Source organism: Periplaneta americana, chromosome 5 (assembly GCF_040183065.1).
Source record: "Periplaneta americana isolate PAMFEO1 chromosome 5, P.americana_PAMFEO1_priV1, whole genome shotgun sequence".
NCBI classification, from domain to species: Eukaryota; Metazoa; Arthropoda; class Insecta; order Blattodea; family Blattidae; genus Periplaneta; species Periplaneta americana.
The window spans coordinates 41,024,351-41,037,440 of NC_091121.1; the positions used below are offsets into that span (position 1 = coordinate 41,024,351).

A 13,090-nucleotide genomic window follows, 5' to 3' on the forward strand; every position below is an offset into this window, starting at 1 on the left:
GTAAACCTTTAATGCCAAGTATCTATTAGAAAACTCTTCTTGTGGGTCACCACTTCAAAAAACCACTGATTATATACTTACGTAATTCCTCTTCCTCTAATAATCGATCTCTTTTTAATAACTGTGATTTCTTCTATTAAACTGTATTGACTTGATCTTCTAACGATTTTTGTCTTATACAGAGTGTTTGAATTAATGTTGTGACATATATTTCTCGTGTAAGTCACTATTAAAACATGCAAATATTCACAAAAGAACGGAGAAAATTACAGCCCATAATCTCTTTAAGTCATGGACGAAACACCATTTACCATAAATATACTAATTCTTAAATGAAGCACACTTCCTCAAGGCAAAATTGCTAACAGGAGCATTCACTCTTAGAGTTAAAACAAATGTTGCATTCAACCACCAATGCTGTTGCAAGTCAAACTAAAAAAAGAAAAGGTACATTTTTGTAAAATAATATTTTACAAATTATTCTCGATAGCCGATATAAGATTAACAAAATATTTGTGTAGATAGATAGATGGCTTTATTGAGCAATATTATAAATACAGATGTACTATACCTACTGACCATACGTGCTGTATAAAACAAGTCCTACTTTGTAGGTTTCACCCCCTCACCTATGATTAGATCCAACCCATTCTCCAAAAGAACACACAGATTAAAATGAAAATGGCACAAACAAGACACATTATATAATATATTCTAACTTAAAACAGGCATAAAAGTGTATAATTGAGTAGTTACCATTATCCCTTCGTCAGTTCGCATCACAAACTTCAACAGCTGAAGTTCTAATCTGTCGCGCCTTCAAGAGGAACAATCCAGTCTTTAACAAAATGTTTAAAAATCTAGGATGACATTTTGAAACACCATAAACTTCGTACTCCACTTTCATATTAGTCACAATTTAAATGATGAATAAAAATGTGTCCAGTCAAACAAATGTTACCAAATACTGTAATAATAATAGTAATAATAATAATAATAATAATAACAATAATAATCATAATTATAATGATAATAATAAATATAATAATTTGGATTAAATTAAAATCATAACTAATGCCTGGATTGCAACAATATATTTATTTGTACTTGAACCCTTAATGGTCCTATAGCCTAAGTATTAATGTAATGGTACATTAATTTTGTAATATATTCACGACTCTTAATGGTTAGCTAGACAGTCCTCTAACTTATAGATATGATTTGGTCATCTAAGGAGCTAACGCTTTGATATTAGATTGTAAATAAATTACCAGCTTCAGAAAATAATAAAAAAAAGCTTGGATCCTATGTACCTATTTCAAGTGAACTAGAAAATAAAATGGCATTTGAGCATAAGTTATAAAACGAATTACAGTACATTATCATCACACTCGCACATACTCACACGCACATATATATTGTACACTTAAGAAAAAAACGCTTGTTTACTCGCTTATTAGCGCAAATGATGAATTACGATCAGATGTTTCTTAGGTAGCCATTTTTCAGGGCTAAACTAGAATATCACCCAGATCTAATATTATAGAAATGTATGACAATATTGAATTGTTATATCGGTTTAGATAGTTTAGGCTATGGAAGAAAACGTGTATGGCTATTCTGCCTTCAGTTTTACATATATTACAGTGCCATCCGTCGTAGAAGTCGTGTAAGTGATTTCATCAAAATACAGAATCTAATGGCTAATGGAACAATAACTAACACTCCGCTAAATATCACTTAACCAACGGTTTATCATTTAGTGGCCTACTAAGTTTAGAGATCCGTTACCTGATGATGGAATAATTTATTTATTGGTTAGTTTTCTTGCAATCTGGCATAGATATTTTATTTTAATTTTAGAATGTACCGGTATTCAATACCGCAATTGTCTATTAAAGTGTTTTGTAAAGAAAATTGTAACAACATATGATGCTTTTCTCAATCTTGTATTTCAATATGCATAATCCGCATTAACAATTGCCCGTTTCAAATATTCTCTCTGTGATTGAAGTTTCATATTATATTTTGAATGCCCTTTTAAGTGATTAAAGATATGTACAACAGTCATTGTCATCGTCGTCATCATCATCTGTCTTCAGAGACTTGGCCCGTTGAGCCATTTCCTGTGAGTACTATGAACAAGCAAAAGTTATCTCTTCATGTGATCAGTATGGCGAAAATGTACCGCTTATGACTGCTTTTATTCCAAGAAACAAACTCTAATTCGTTAAATTCGTGGCTATAAATGTTATATCTAGTGCCTAAGCTGAGAATTTCTATTTAAAAAATCATCTTAGTAGGTATATTAATTGATGGTAACATTAAAACTCTGAGAGGACCACCCTGTATAAAGATTACACAAGTAATGGAAGTTGAATGAAGTTTCTTTAAGACAATCATAACTCTAAATCTTTGTGGATATATATTTTTAATATACATTAAGATGGTTTCTCCCGTGGTTAATTTAGTACTCTACAATTACACAGAGCACGTATGATCACGATTTTGGAGGCGGAGGTGGGTGGAGAGAAAAAGCTTACTAACACATGAAGATGATGTTATGGGTGGGGGAGATTGGTTAGGGCAAGACTGAAGGAGTGTTCTCGATGGATTATCAGTGATAAGGTTTTCTAGTTAAGTAGAAGTGATTTCCAGATATACTTTGATGTAATGAGGTTTGATAAATTTGTTAATTAAAAATCTTTTTCCAAGGTTACACTCTTTATTGATAATGTTGTTTTACTTTTTGTATTCCCTTACAACGTTGTTGAATCGATACAAGGTTTATGATCACGAGTACAAACATTGCAATTTGTAACTAAAAGTCTTCTAGTCTTTGATTAAATTTTTCTTTCGTTTTTTTCATGTAGGAGTGAAGAAAATGTCTGTAGTATATTACTTACTTACTTACTTACTTATTTACTTACTTACTTACTTACTTACTTACTTACTTACTTAAGGAACCCGGAGGTCCATTGCCGCCCTCACATAAACCCGCCATTCATCCCTATCCTGAGCAAGATTAATCCAGTCTCTACCATCATATCCCATATACTTAAAATAAAGTAACCTTTTCACTATACATATATTTGTCATTGTCCTCGCTGTGACTCGTGATATGGTATTTCGGCCTAAATATCTAGATAGATAGACTGATGATAGAGACTGGATTAGTCTTGCACAGGATAGGGACCGATGGCGGGCTTATGTGAGGGCGGCAATGAACCTGCGTGTTCCTTAAAAGCCATTTGTAAGAAAGTATTATTATAATAATACAATTGCATAATGGCCACGTGGTTATTCAGTATCTAGCTAAGGTATGTCTATTATCTTGTAGATGTCTCTTGATTTTATGTTAGTTTCTTCCTGCAGTTGCTTCCTTGTTCTATCAATTTAGTTTTCTCTTACCAACCACAGCTCAACTAATCTCACAAAATGGCTTCTCAAACAGCATAGCATCTCTTGCCTTACAAAGTGCTTCATAAAACTTAAATGTTTACTTTTCCTGTGCATTTCTTTACACATTTTCTTTTCGATCAATGCAACGCAAATTCAGTTATTTATTTTATTCATGGATGTTTTCCAGATCTATGTCCAAAATATGTAGTATTTACGACGTACAGTAAGTGAAGGTAAATGGAAAATCATGCTTTTTTCCTTTAGAAAAATAACGTATTTCACTATAACGAAGTAATTTGAGAGGTTCCCAGGATTTCATTGTAGTGATATATTACTGTATTTTGAATTAGGTTCAATCTACATACTAAACAAGTACAATGTGAGTGCGTCGTGAAGTAGGATCAGACGGTACCTGGTCCCGTAAGACAATACAGAGAGCCACATAAACAACATCTGTGGCTTTGGCGGCATTTGAACTGATGTTCGTGAATTATACGTCAAAATGACTTAGGCCTATTTGATATTGCGTACACAACGACTAATCATCCTGTTACTTTATGTCCAAAATTGGATGTTATTGTGAAAGAGGACGCAATACACAAAATGCTAGAACTAAGAAAAAACGCTCAAACAATAAAAATCCTATCAGATACACATATAAAATCAGACAAAATCCGCTTATAATGTAGAAAAGCGTTGTATGTTTGGTGGCCTTTTTCTAAGCCTGTGTTGTTATTTTCTCCACAATGTCGTTCAATTTGACTTGCATATATAAATTCTAATATGAAACAAGTAGGCTATTTCTTATCAAGAGAACCTTGTCATTTGAGAACACTGAACCTAGAAATAATGTAGTCTATGTCTTTAGATATGATATGATAAAGGGAATATCCTTGTACTCAAACCATTACTTCTTAAGACGTGAGCACACAATTTGGTCTAGCTTAAAGAATTCCAGTGCAAATTACGTACATTTCTGATCTTGAACGGAGCATAGATTACCTTAATTTGAATCTACTATGAGGAGGACAAAGACCGGATACATATTTTTCAACCACTCTGTACTATTTCTCGCGAAAGACCTCACCCTAATATATTTCAGCTCCTTATAGACTGGAACAATAAAAATAAAAGAAAGTTACACAACCTTCACCTCCTAACAACGATGGAAATTGGATATTTTCATGTGTGTATATATAGAGGCGTTGCGTCCGAATTCCCTATTACAGTAGTTGAGTAGTGTGATGACCCATAAATAAAGGCCCAAAAAGTTCAATAACAAGAGACGAATGCATAATGCGGCACTTCTCCACCTACTTTATTATCAACGAGGAGACAGTGTTCACCCACTCAAGTAATGGCCAGAATAGAGTTGGCCAAGACCGTATCTCATATCGTGCATAGAGATGGTGTGTAACAAAAGAACGCGTGTCGTAAAGGATTTTGACAATATGAACTCGTACTTAGTCGTAACTTTGCCTTCTTTTATTTTGCTTGTAGGATGAAAATGGCTCCAACTTGAAGATTAGGTTGCGTTTTGTTTGGGTCGTCGACCACTTCAGAATACCACAATGAAATTTTCACAAATTTATAGTGACAATAATCTTTCGAATCTCATGTCACTGATAATAATTTATCTTAGGATATGTCTACGAAAAATTCTACATATAAAATCGACAATTTTCGTAAAATGTAAAGCAAGTCTTCAAATATTGAATATATTCATGAAATTTCATACCCGGGTTGCGGCGTTGTGCTCTGTAAAAGAAAAAAATTAATACACTCTAGAGATATACGCAGAAATCTAAGAGATGGAACAACCATGTTCTTTCAATCTCGGCATTAGAAGGAGCAAGCTTCATCCTTCGCCTGTCTTCTCCTTCAGGAAAAATAGGTACTGAATGTAAAGAACATTTTAGCGAAGTGAAATATCACAGAATTTAATCCAGACCATCCATAGTCTATACTGGCATAACTAGCTCGACTCTATACTGATTGGTGGAAAAAAAAATACGACCCAGACCTTGAAAACTGATTATGATGACTATTACACTTTTACTACGTCATACTACATTTGACCAATAAAACGGTACTAAAGGATGTCTTTCAAGTAATCATGGCTGCTTATCGCACAATTTTATCGCGTCCCTAGCATTTGTTTAATTTTATCGCTTCCCTAGCATTTGTTTATTTTTATCACTACCCTAGCATTTGTTTCTTTGTTTGCCAACATTTCAAACTGCACTGGTCTGGACGTCAAAAAAAAAAAAAAAAAAAAAAAAAAAAAAAAAAAAAAAAAACAGAAAATTACAAACCACTCGACGCACAGCAGTTTCAAATATGACTCGCATTGGCATTCAAGAACAAGAATTAATAAAGGTCACTGGTCATAGTAATGCATCTTCCCTGAAACCCTATTTACAAATAAACGAAGAGCATCATTCGGAAATCCTGAATAAGTTGAGGAATACACTAGGTACATCAATGAGTTCCACTTCTATTACGCACATGTCCAACATCAACTGAACCACCAATCACTAAAATATTTAAATTTGAAAATTGTACTTTCAATAATTGTTACTTTTAAAATTATTCATGTTTGTTTTTTTTATTTCATCATTGTTAATTAAAACTTTTCTTGTTTATTTCATCATCCCTAATTAAAACTTTTCTAACACTTGTTTATATTATTTTGGTTATGTTATGGATAGCCACGTATCAGAGATCATTTAATACTAAGATTTATTGAAAATCATCTGTCAAGTGACGTTGATTACTGAGATCCGAATAATTGAAGTGGAATGCAACTGTTTTAATAAAAATGAAACTGAATCAACAAAGCCTTCTTGAATAGTAACCATCCACAGAGTTCAATGAATATTCCATAGTTGGCACACCTGATAACAAGAAAAAACTAATCATAACACACTACTGCCATCTAGCGTAATATTTGTAATGTTGAGATGGTACAATAATACATTTGAAGACAATTATACTTTCGTAAGTCAATTAATATTTTATTGTATTGGAGTACTTCGTTACTTCTAATCTTTATATACTTTCTTCTAATTATGTAATAGTCAATTAAATCCCACTCGAGTTTTGATTTTCTGTAGATAAATCAAAACCTCTAGTGAGATCACTGTTGATAACATTTGATTCGAGTGAATTTAATTATAAATCATTTGTGAAACTTGTGATTTTCTTCTGTTTACAGATAAACGTAGCGGTCCAATGTCTCAGCACAGACTTTAGCAGTCAAAAGGGCGTCAAAGTAAGTATAAATGATTTATATACTTCAGTCACGACATGAGAATAATTATAACGTTTCTTTTTAATTTGATAATTATACGAGGACATATCCTCATTAGCAACATTCATATAGTCTAGCTGTGACAAGCTTTTCCGCCGCATTGTAAAAGAACAAAAATCATTAATTCCACGAACTTAAAGAAAAGTATTACTTCCAGGTCTTCAGTAGGTTTCACGACATCTCTAGTTCATAGAAAAGTCAGATTTCCTTATCAAAATTGTTACCAAAGAATTTCGCTGAAATTCCTTGTTAAGATTAAATCAATAGCGAACTGTAGAAAACTTACAAGGCAGTATTTCTGTAAATTCCTTCAGTGTGTTTTTAATAGGTTATTTTACGACGCTGTATCAACATCTTAGGTTATTTAGCGTCTGAATGAGATGAAGGTGATACTGCCAATGAAACGAGTCCGGAGTCCAGCACCGATAGCTACCCAGTATTTGCTCACATTGGATTGAGGGAAAACCCCGGAAAAACCTCAACCAGGTAACTTTCTCCGACCGGGATTCGAACCCGGGCCACATGGTGTCGCGGCCAGACGCACTAACCGTTACTCCAAAGGTGTGGACCCCTCAGTGTACCCTCTTATTTATATTTATTTAAAATGTCACTCTATAGAGCATAGCGTTTAAATATTTTCCATGCGGCCTTCGTTTTAAATAAAATAATAATCAAAGTTTCGTAACAAGGTAATATTGAATAGTTTTATAACAGTTTAAATTTCCTTAAACTTTATCTAACGAATACAAATTAAACAGCCGAGAAGCCTATGAGCGAAGCTGACTTATCTTTGTGAAATTCATAAAAAAAAAAAATCTAGCACAAATAGCATTTCCTTTAAGGTTTGTGATGAATGAAAGGCAATAAAGCAGACTTCCCTCAAGTGTAAAACCATCATCTTTTCGAGATATAGGCCTGTAGGTGGTGTTGCGACCTGCCATCATCTTTTTTTGGTCTTACAAGTGGTTCCCCCCCCCCCTTAGGATATAACGGAGAAATTTTAGGTACCCTGGTCTTGTTCAGTCTCATATGCTGCAACTAATTTGTCCTGTGCTTATTAATGCAGGTTGTAATAATGTAATCTATCCTACAAGAAATCACAAAGTTAATAAATCTGTCGGATACCGATAGGAAATCTTAACGCTAGAATTGGGAACCAGAAAATTGGATTTGCTTAGAGCATATACAGTATGGTGAACAAACAGTTAACAGAAATATCACAGATTAATTGATTATGTGGATTATACTAACCTTAATATTACTAACATATTTTTTTCCTCTCATATGGATTGTTATAGATATACTTGAATTGAAGATCGATATTCTTATATATAAGTCTATAACCACATATAAAACGGACATACTCATTATTTTATAGCATTTCAGTGACTTTTGTTTAATATGTTCATTAAACGTTCCTGCTATACCTATTTATCAACATCATGAAACCAACAAAGATTATGCTTTCGACGTATATCAGTTTCACAATAATTATATTTTATGGGACGTCCTGTAACTCTTAGCTTTCGGATTATATTGGTAGGCCAGTTCCATAAATCGTAATTATTATGTTCTCAGTGCATATTTTCTCTTTCTTTTTATATTTATCTAGGATCATAATCCTCATTTCTTGTGTAATGCCCACGACATTTATTTCATTCTTTGGCAGACACAGCACGACGAACATCTATAATATTTCCATATATTCTTAGAATAGTTTGTTGTATATTATATACGCAGGGTTTTTCATAAGTAAGGAATAATGCAAATAAAACTAAAATTAACTCATTTTTTAATGCTCGGACACGTCAAATTTAATGTTTCGAAAGGAAAATTTTACAACAATGAAACGCAATTTTCAGCCATTATTGTACAGGATGTGATATCATCGACAACATTTTAAAATGATAACATATTATTTTTTCATTTTTTTTTTCTGGAAGATTGGTATCTTATTTAGTTATTTATTTAGTTTCATTTGTTTCATACAAAACGTTTGGTTGCTATAGGAACAGTTTCATTGTTGGCGTGTTTAAAGTTTTTTCTCCACAATTTACACAACTACTGCAACAAATTTAATCCTAATTTTTTAATAAGGTGTTATTCAAAATACTCCCCATTTACAATCTGGCAGTGACTAAGCCGAAGTGTGAATTCTTGTTGAACGTTTTCAATCACTGCTGGTGGTATATCTCTGCATTCTCTCCTGATCCCTATTTTTAACTCTTCCATATTAGCAGGCCTCGTAACAAAGACTCTAAATTTAAAAAATCCCCATAAAAAGCAATCAAGTGGAGAGAGATCTGGTGATCTTGCAGGCCACTTTGTAATTCTTCCGCTCCATCTATGTGTAAAACATCTTCCAGATATTCTCGAACATGTACAGCATAATGAGGGGGAGCGCCATCTTGTTGATATCAGATTGAATAATTAGGAACGACTGCGTCTTCATGATTTGGATACAAGACAGCAAGGGATGGTATTAGAACTTCACGCAAGAATTTCAAATAGCGGTCACCTGTAAGTTTCTCGTCAAAGAAATAAGGAACTAAAATTTTGTTCAATTTCCCGTAAGATATAAACCTCAGCTGTCATTTAAAGAAAAACTGAGAGGGTCTCACAACAATTCAAGAAGTTTCATTGAGAACAAAATCCTTTGTTTCCCCTCACGATCGAATCTACATTCATTAAGCATTTATCCAGGCACTTTACTCATTAAGATTGTGCACTGTAAATATAAGCTAAACACTGTTCCATATGCTGTCTGTACAGAAGCCCGAATAAGTCTAGAATCAAGTGTCGGTCTCTGGTTACCTTAAGGGGAATGTGGGTTCTTATGTAAAGATTTGAGACTTTAATAAAACTGAAGCCTGTATATCGCATAATCTAGTGTTATTCCTTCCATGTGTTCTCATCAGTGTAACTTACCATAACATCGCCTCGGGTTAACCGCAAATTACAGGGTCCTCCCATTTCCTTTTGAAGACATGTAAACACTGGAATAATAATACTAATTTATTTCATGAAGGTGCCATCGTAGCTGTAAATTTCATTAAGTTCAAACGCCAACATCATACGCACTTTAATGATAGTAATAATGTAACATATTAAAGAAGTACTCGGAGGTTGACGGTGAAGATAGAACGATCATATTAAATATTCACAAGAATGTTTTTTTATTATGTAAAATTCTGTAGAAATCTGTTTCATAATATATGTATATGAGCATATCAATCCAAAAATTAATATTGACAGAAAAATGAGTCGTGATTATATTTTGGAGCCGTTCTAATATATATATATTTTTAATTTCGTTCCTTAAGGAGTTAGGTACAGCTCACAGCAGTAAAATTTTGGAAATATTCAACATTTTATTCCTCCATTAGGCCTAATGTAATTTTTTTTAATTTTAGTAGGTTATTTTACGACGCTTTATCAACATCTTCGGTTATTTAGCGTCTGAATGAGATGAAGGTGATAATGCCGGTGAAATCAGTCCGGAGTCCAACACAGAAAGTTACCCATCATTTGCTCAGATTGGTTTGAGGGAAAACCCCGGAAAAAACCTCAACCAGGTAACTTGCCCCTATCGGGAATCGAACCCGGGCCACCTGGTTTCGCGGCTAGAAGCGCTAACCGTTACTCCACAGGTGTGGGTCGATTAATGTATCTTGTACAAAAATTAAAAATAGTATGTGTAAAAAACTGTCCTTCTGCTATATGAAAAAAAATATTTTTACGATTTAAAAAAAATTATTTACATTATTTTTTCAACATTCAGTTCACTGTACAGTAATGAAGCGTTTCTCACATACCTAGAAAAAACTATCGAACATTCTGTGATGAAATTTTTTGTATGTATTTATGCATGACACATCTACAATATGATGCAAGAACACTTCTCTAGCCTACCTTTGATAGATTGTCTAATAAAAAATAAATTCATTTAAAAAATGATCAAATACAGTATCAGTATTTTCTTCTAACACAAAATAAAAAAAAATATTATTTATTAAGGAATTTAGTTGAAAGAGCATGATATTGTAAACATGAGTTTCAGCAAAAAAAATGAAAGAGAGAGAACATGAAAAAGTTAACAAGTTTATGAGTTATGGGGAAAACGCTTCATCACTGCACAATAAATTGCCACCATTTAAAATAATGTATATTTTTTTAACCTTAATTTTTTTTTTCATATAGCAAAAGGATAGTGTTTTACACATACTTATTTTCATCATTGTACAAGATACAATAATGAAGGGAATAAATGTTGAATATTTCCAAAAATTTTACTGTGTAAGCTGTGCCTAAACCCCTTAAGTCAATGGCTTTCCCAAAACACGCTACAAAATTAATTGAAAAATGAGTTCTATTCAGTCAATACTTAACATAAACACAATAAAACATGTTATATAACATTACACAGATTTTAAAAACAAACGTTTTCGCCAATTTTGATTGGCATCTTCAGGTCATGTAGGTCGAATGGAACATGTTATAAAAAGTGAACACTTGGTATATGACGTTAAAAACCAAAGTTACAACTGTAATATCACTTAAAACAGAGAATAGAATATAGCAAAAGCCTCCACGATGTGTGTAGACTTGGTATATGACGTTACAGTTGTAACTTTGGTTTTTAACGTCATATACCAAGTGTTCACTTTTTATAACATGTTCCATTCGACCTACACGACCTGAAGATGCCAATCAAAATTGGCGAAAACGTTTGTTTTTAAAATCTGTGTAATGTTATATAACATGTTTTATTGTGTTTGTGTTAAGTATTGACTGAATAGAACTCATTTTTCAATTAACATTGAACTTAACGGAACCAATATGCCTTTGAAATTACGCTACAAAATGTTTCATATGAAATTTTTTTTTCGCAAAGGAAGCAAAAAAGAACAAACGTGTATTAAACATTTTTGAATAATTTCGAGGGAAAAATTGTTCCGGAGCCGGGTATCGAACCCGGGACCTTTGGTTTAACGTACCAACGCTCTACCACTGAGCTACTCGGGAACTCTAACCGACACCGATCCAATTTTTCCCTCTATATCCACAGACCTCAAAGTGGGCTGACAACCGTCAAGCAACCAACTTCGAGTGCACACTAACTCCGTGTGACTTAAATTGTGGCTTTCTGTTAACGAACAGTGACGTGTATTATGCAAATCAAGATTTCAGGTATAACTCCCTGTAAAGTTGATTTGAATAATTTCGAGGGAAAAATTATTCAAATCAACTTTACAGGGAATTATACCTGAAATCTTGATTTGCATAATACACGTCACTGTTCGTTAACAGAAAGCCACAATTTAAGTCACACGGAGTTAGTGTGCACTCGAAGTTGGTTGCTTGACGGTTGTCAGCCCACTTTGAGGTCTGTGGATATAGAGGGAAAAATTGGATCGGTGTCGGTTAGAGTTCCCGAGTAGCTCAGTGGTAGAGCGTTGGTACGTTAAACCAAAGGTCCCGGGTTCGATACCCGGCTCCGGAACAATTTTTCCCTCGAAATTATTCAAATCAACTTTACAGGGAGTTATACCTGAAATCTTGATTTGCATTAAACATTTTTGTTTGAAGTATCTAAAAAATAATCCCCTGAATTTAATGGCATTACTTACGGTTCACCCAGTATAGAACTATGCTATTATCCCAGGAATCATCAGATAAACTAGATCATAAATCGTAAACATCTATTAAAACAAAAACCCAATTTCTTAGTATGACCTCGTTATTAAAAAATAAAAAAGACAAATACAATAAATCTAATAACAATTATTTGTGATAACTATTTCTTTAAATTTTCCGCTAGATGTAATCAACAAAGCATAAGAGACTTATAAAGGAGACCATCATCCAAAATAATTTGTATATAAATGAAAAATTGATGGAATATTGGAAGATAAAGGAGCATATTCGGAGAAATCCTCTCCCAACGCCGTTCCTACCAGCTACAGATACATTAAAGCTAACCTGGTTTCGAAATTGGGGTTCTAACGAGGAAAGCGGAAATAATTGACAGTTGTTTATCCTTTTCGTAATGTGAGGAATTGAGTTAATAAAATTATTGTTATTTGCTACCATGGAAATAGGCGACTTGTAGATCATTACACAATTAAGTATTTTGTGCGTTACATGACACTGCTTAAATTACAGGTCGCTCTGTCATTTCCTATGTTGAAGGAAGTAATGCGTAATGTGTTATATCCGTGACATGAAAGTTCTGTCTCTTAACATGACTTAATAATGCAATTTTGCTGTTTGGTACAGCCTTATTTAAATGTAACAGATTGGCCGCAGCCAAAATATGAGTTTAGATAATAAGTGTTCTACAACATTCGCCCGTACATAAAGACACATTGCTGA

General features: G+C 33.4%; 1 protein-coding gene across 6 annotated transcripts in view; it reads left to right on the top strand.

The window, feature by feature from the left end:
* The window catches only part of grh (grainy head), a 564,970-nt gene that overhangs the window by 452,468 nt on the left and 99,412 nt on the right, over nucleotides 1-13,090 (top strand). For all 6 annotated transcript variants that reach the window (XM_069825497.1, XM_069825500.1, XM_069825496.1 and 3 more), the window contains one exon: nucleotides 6,620-6,676. In XM_069825497.1, the coding sequence (XP_069681598.1) occupies nucleotides 6,620-6,676 (57 nt within the window). The remainder of the gene's footprint in view (nucleotides 1-6,619; nucleotides 6,677-13,090) is intronic.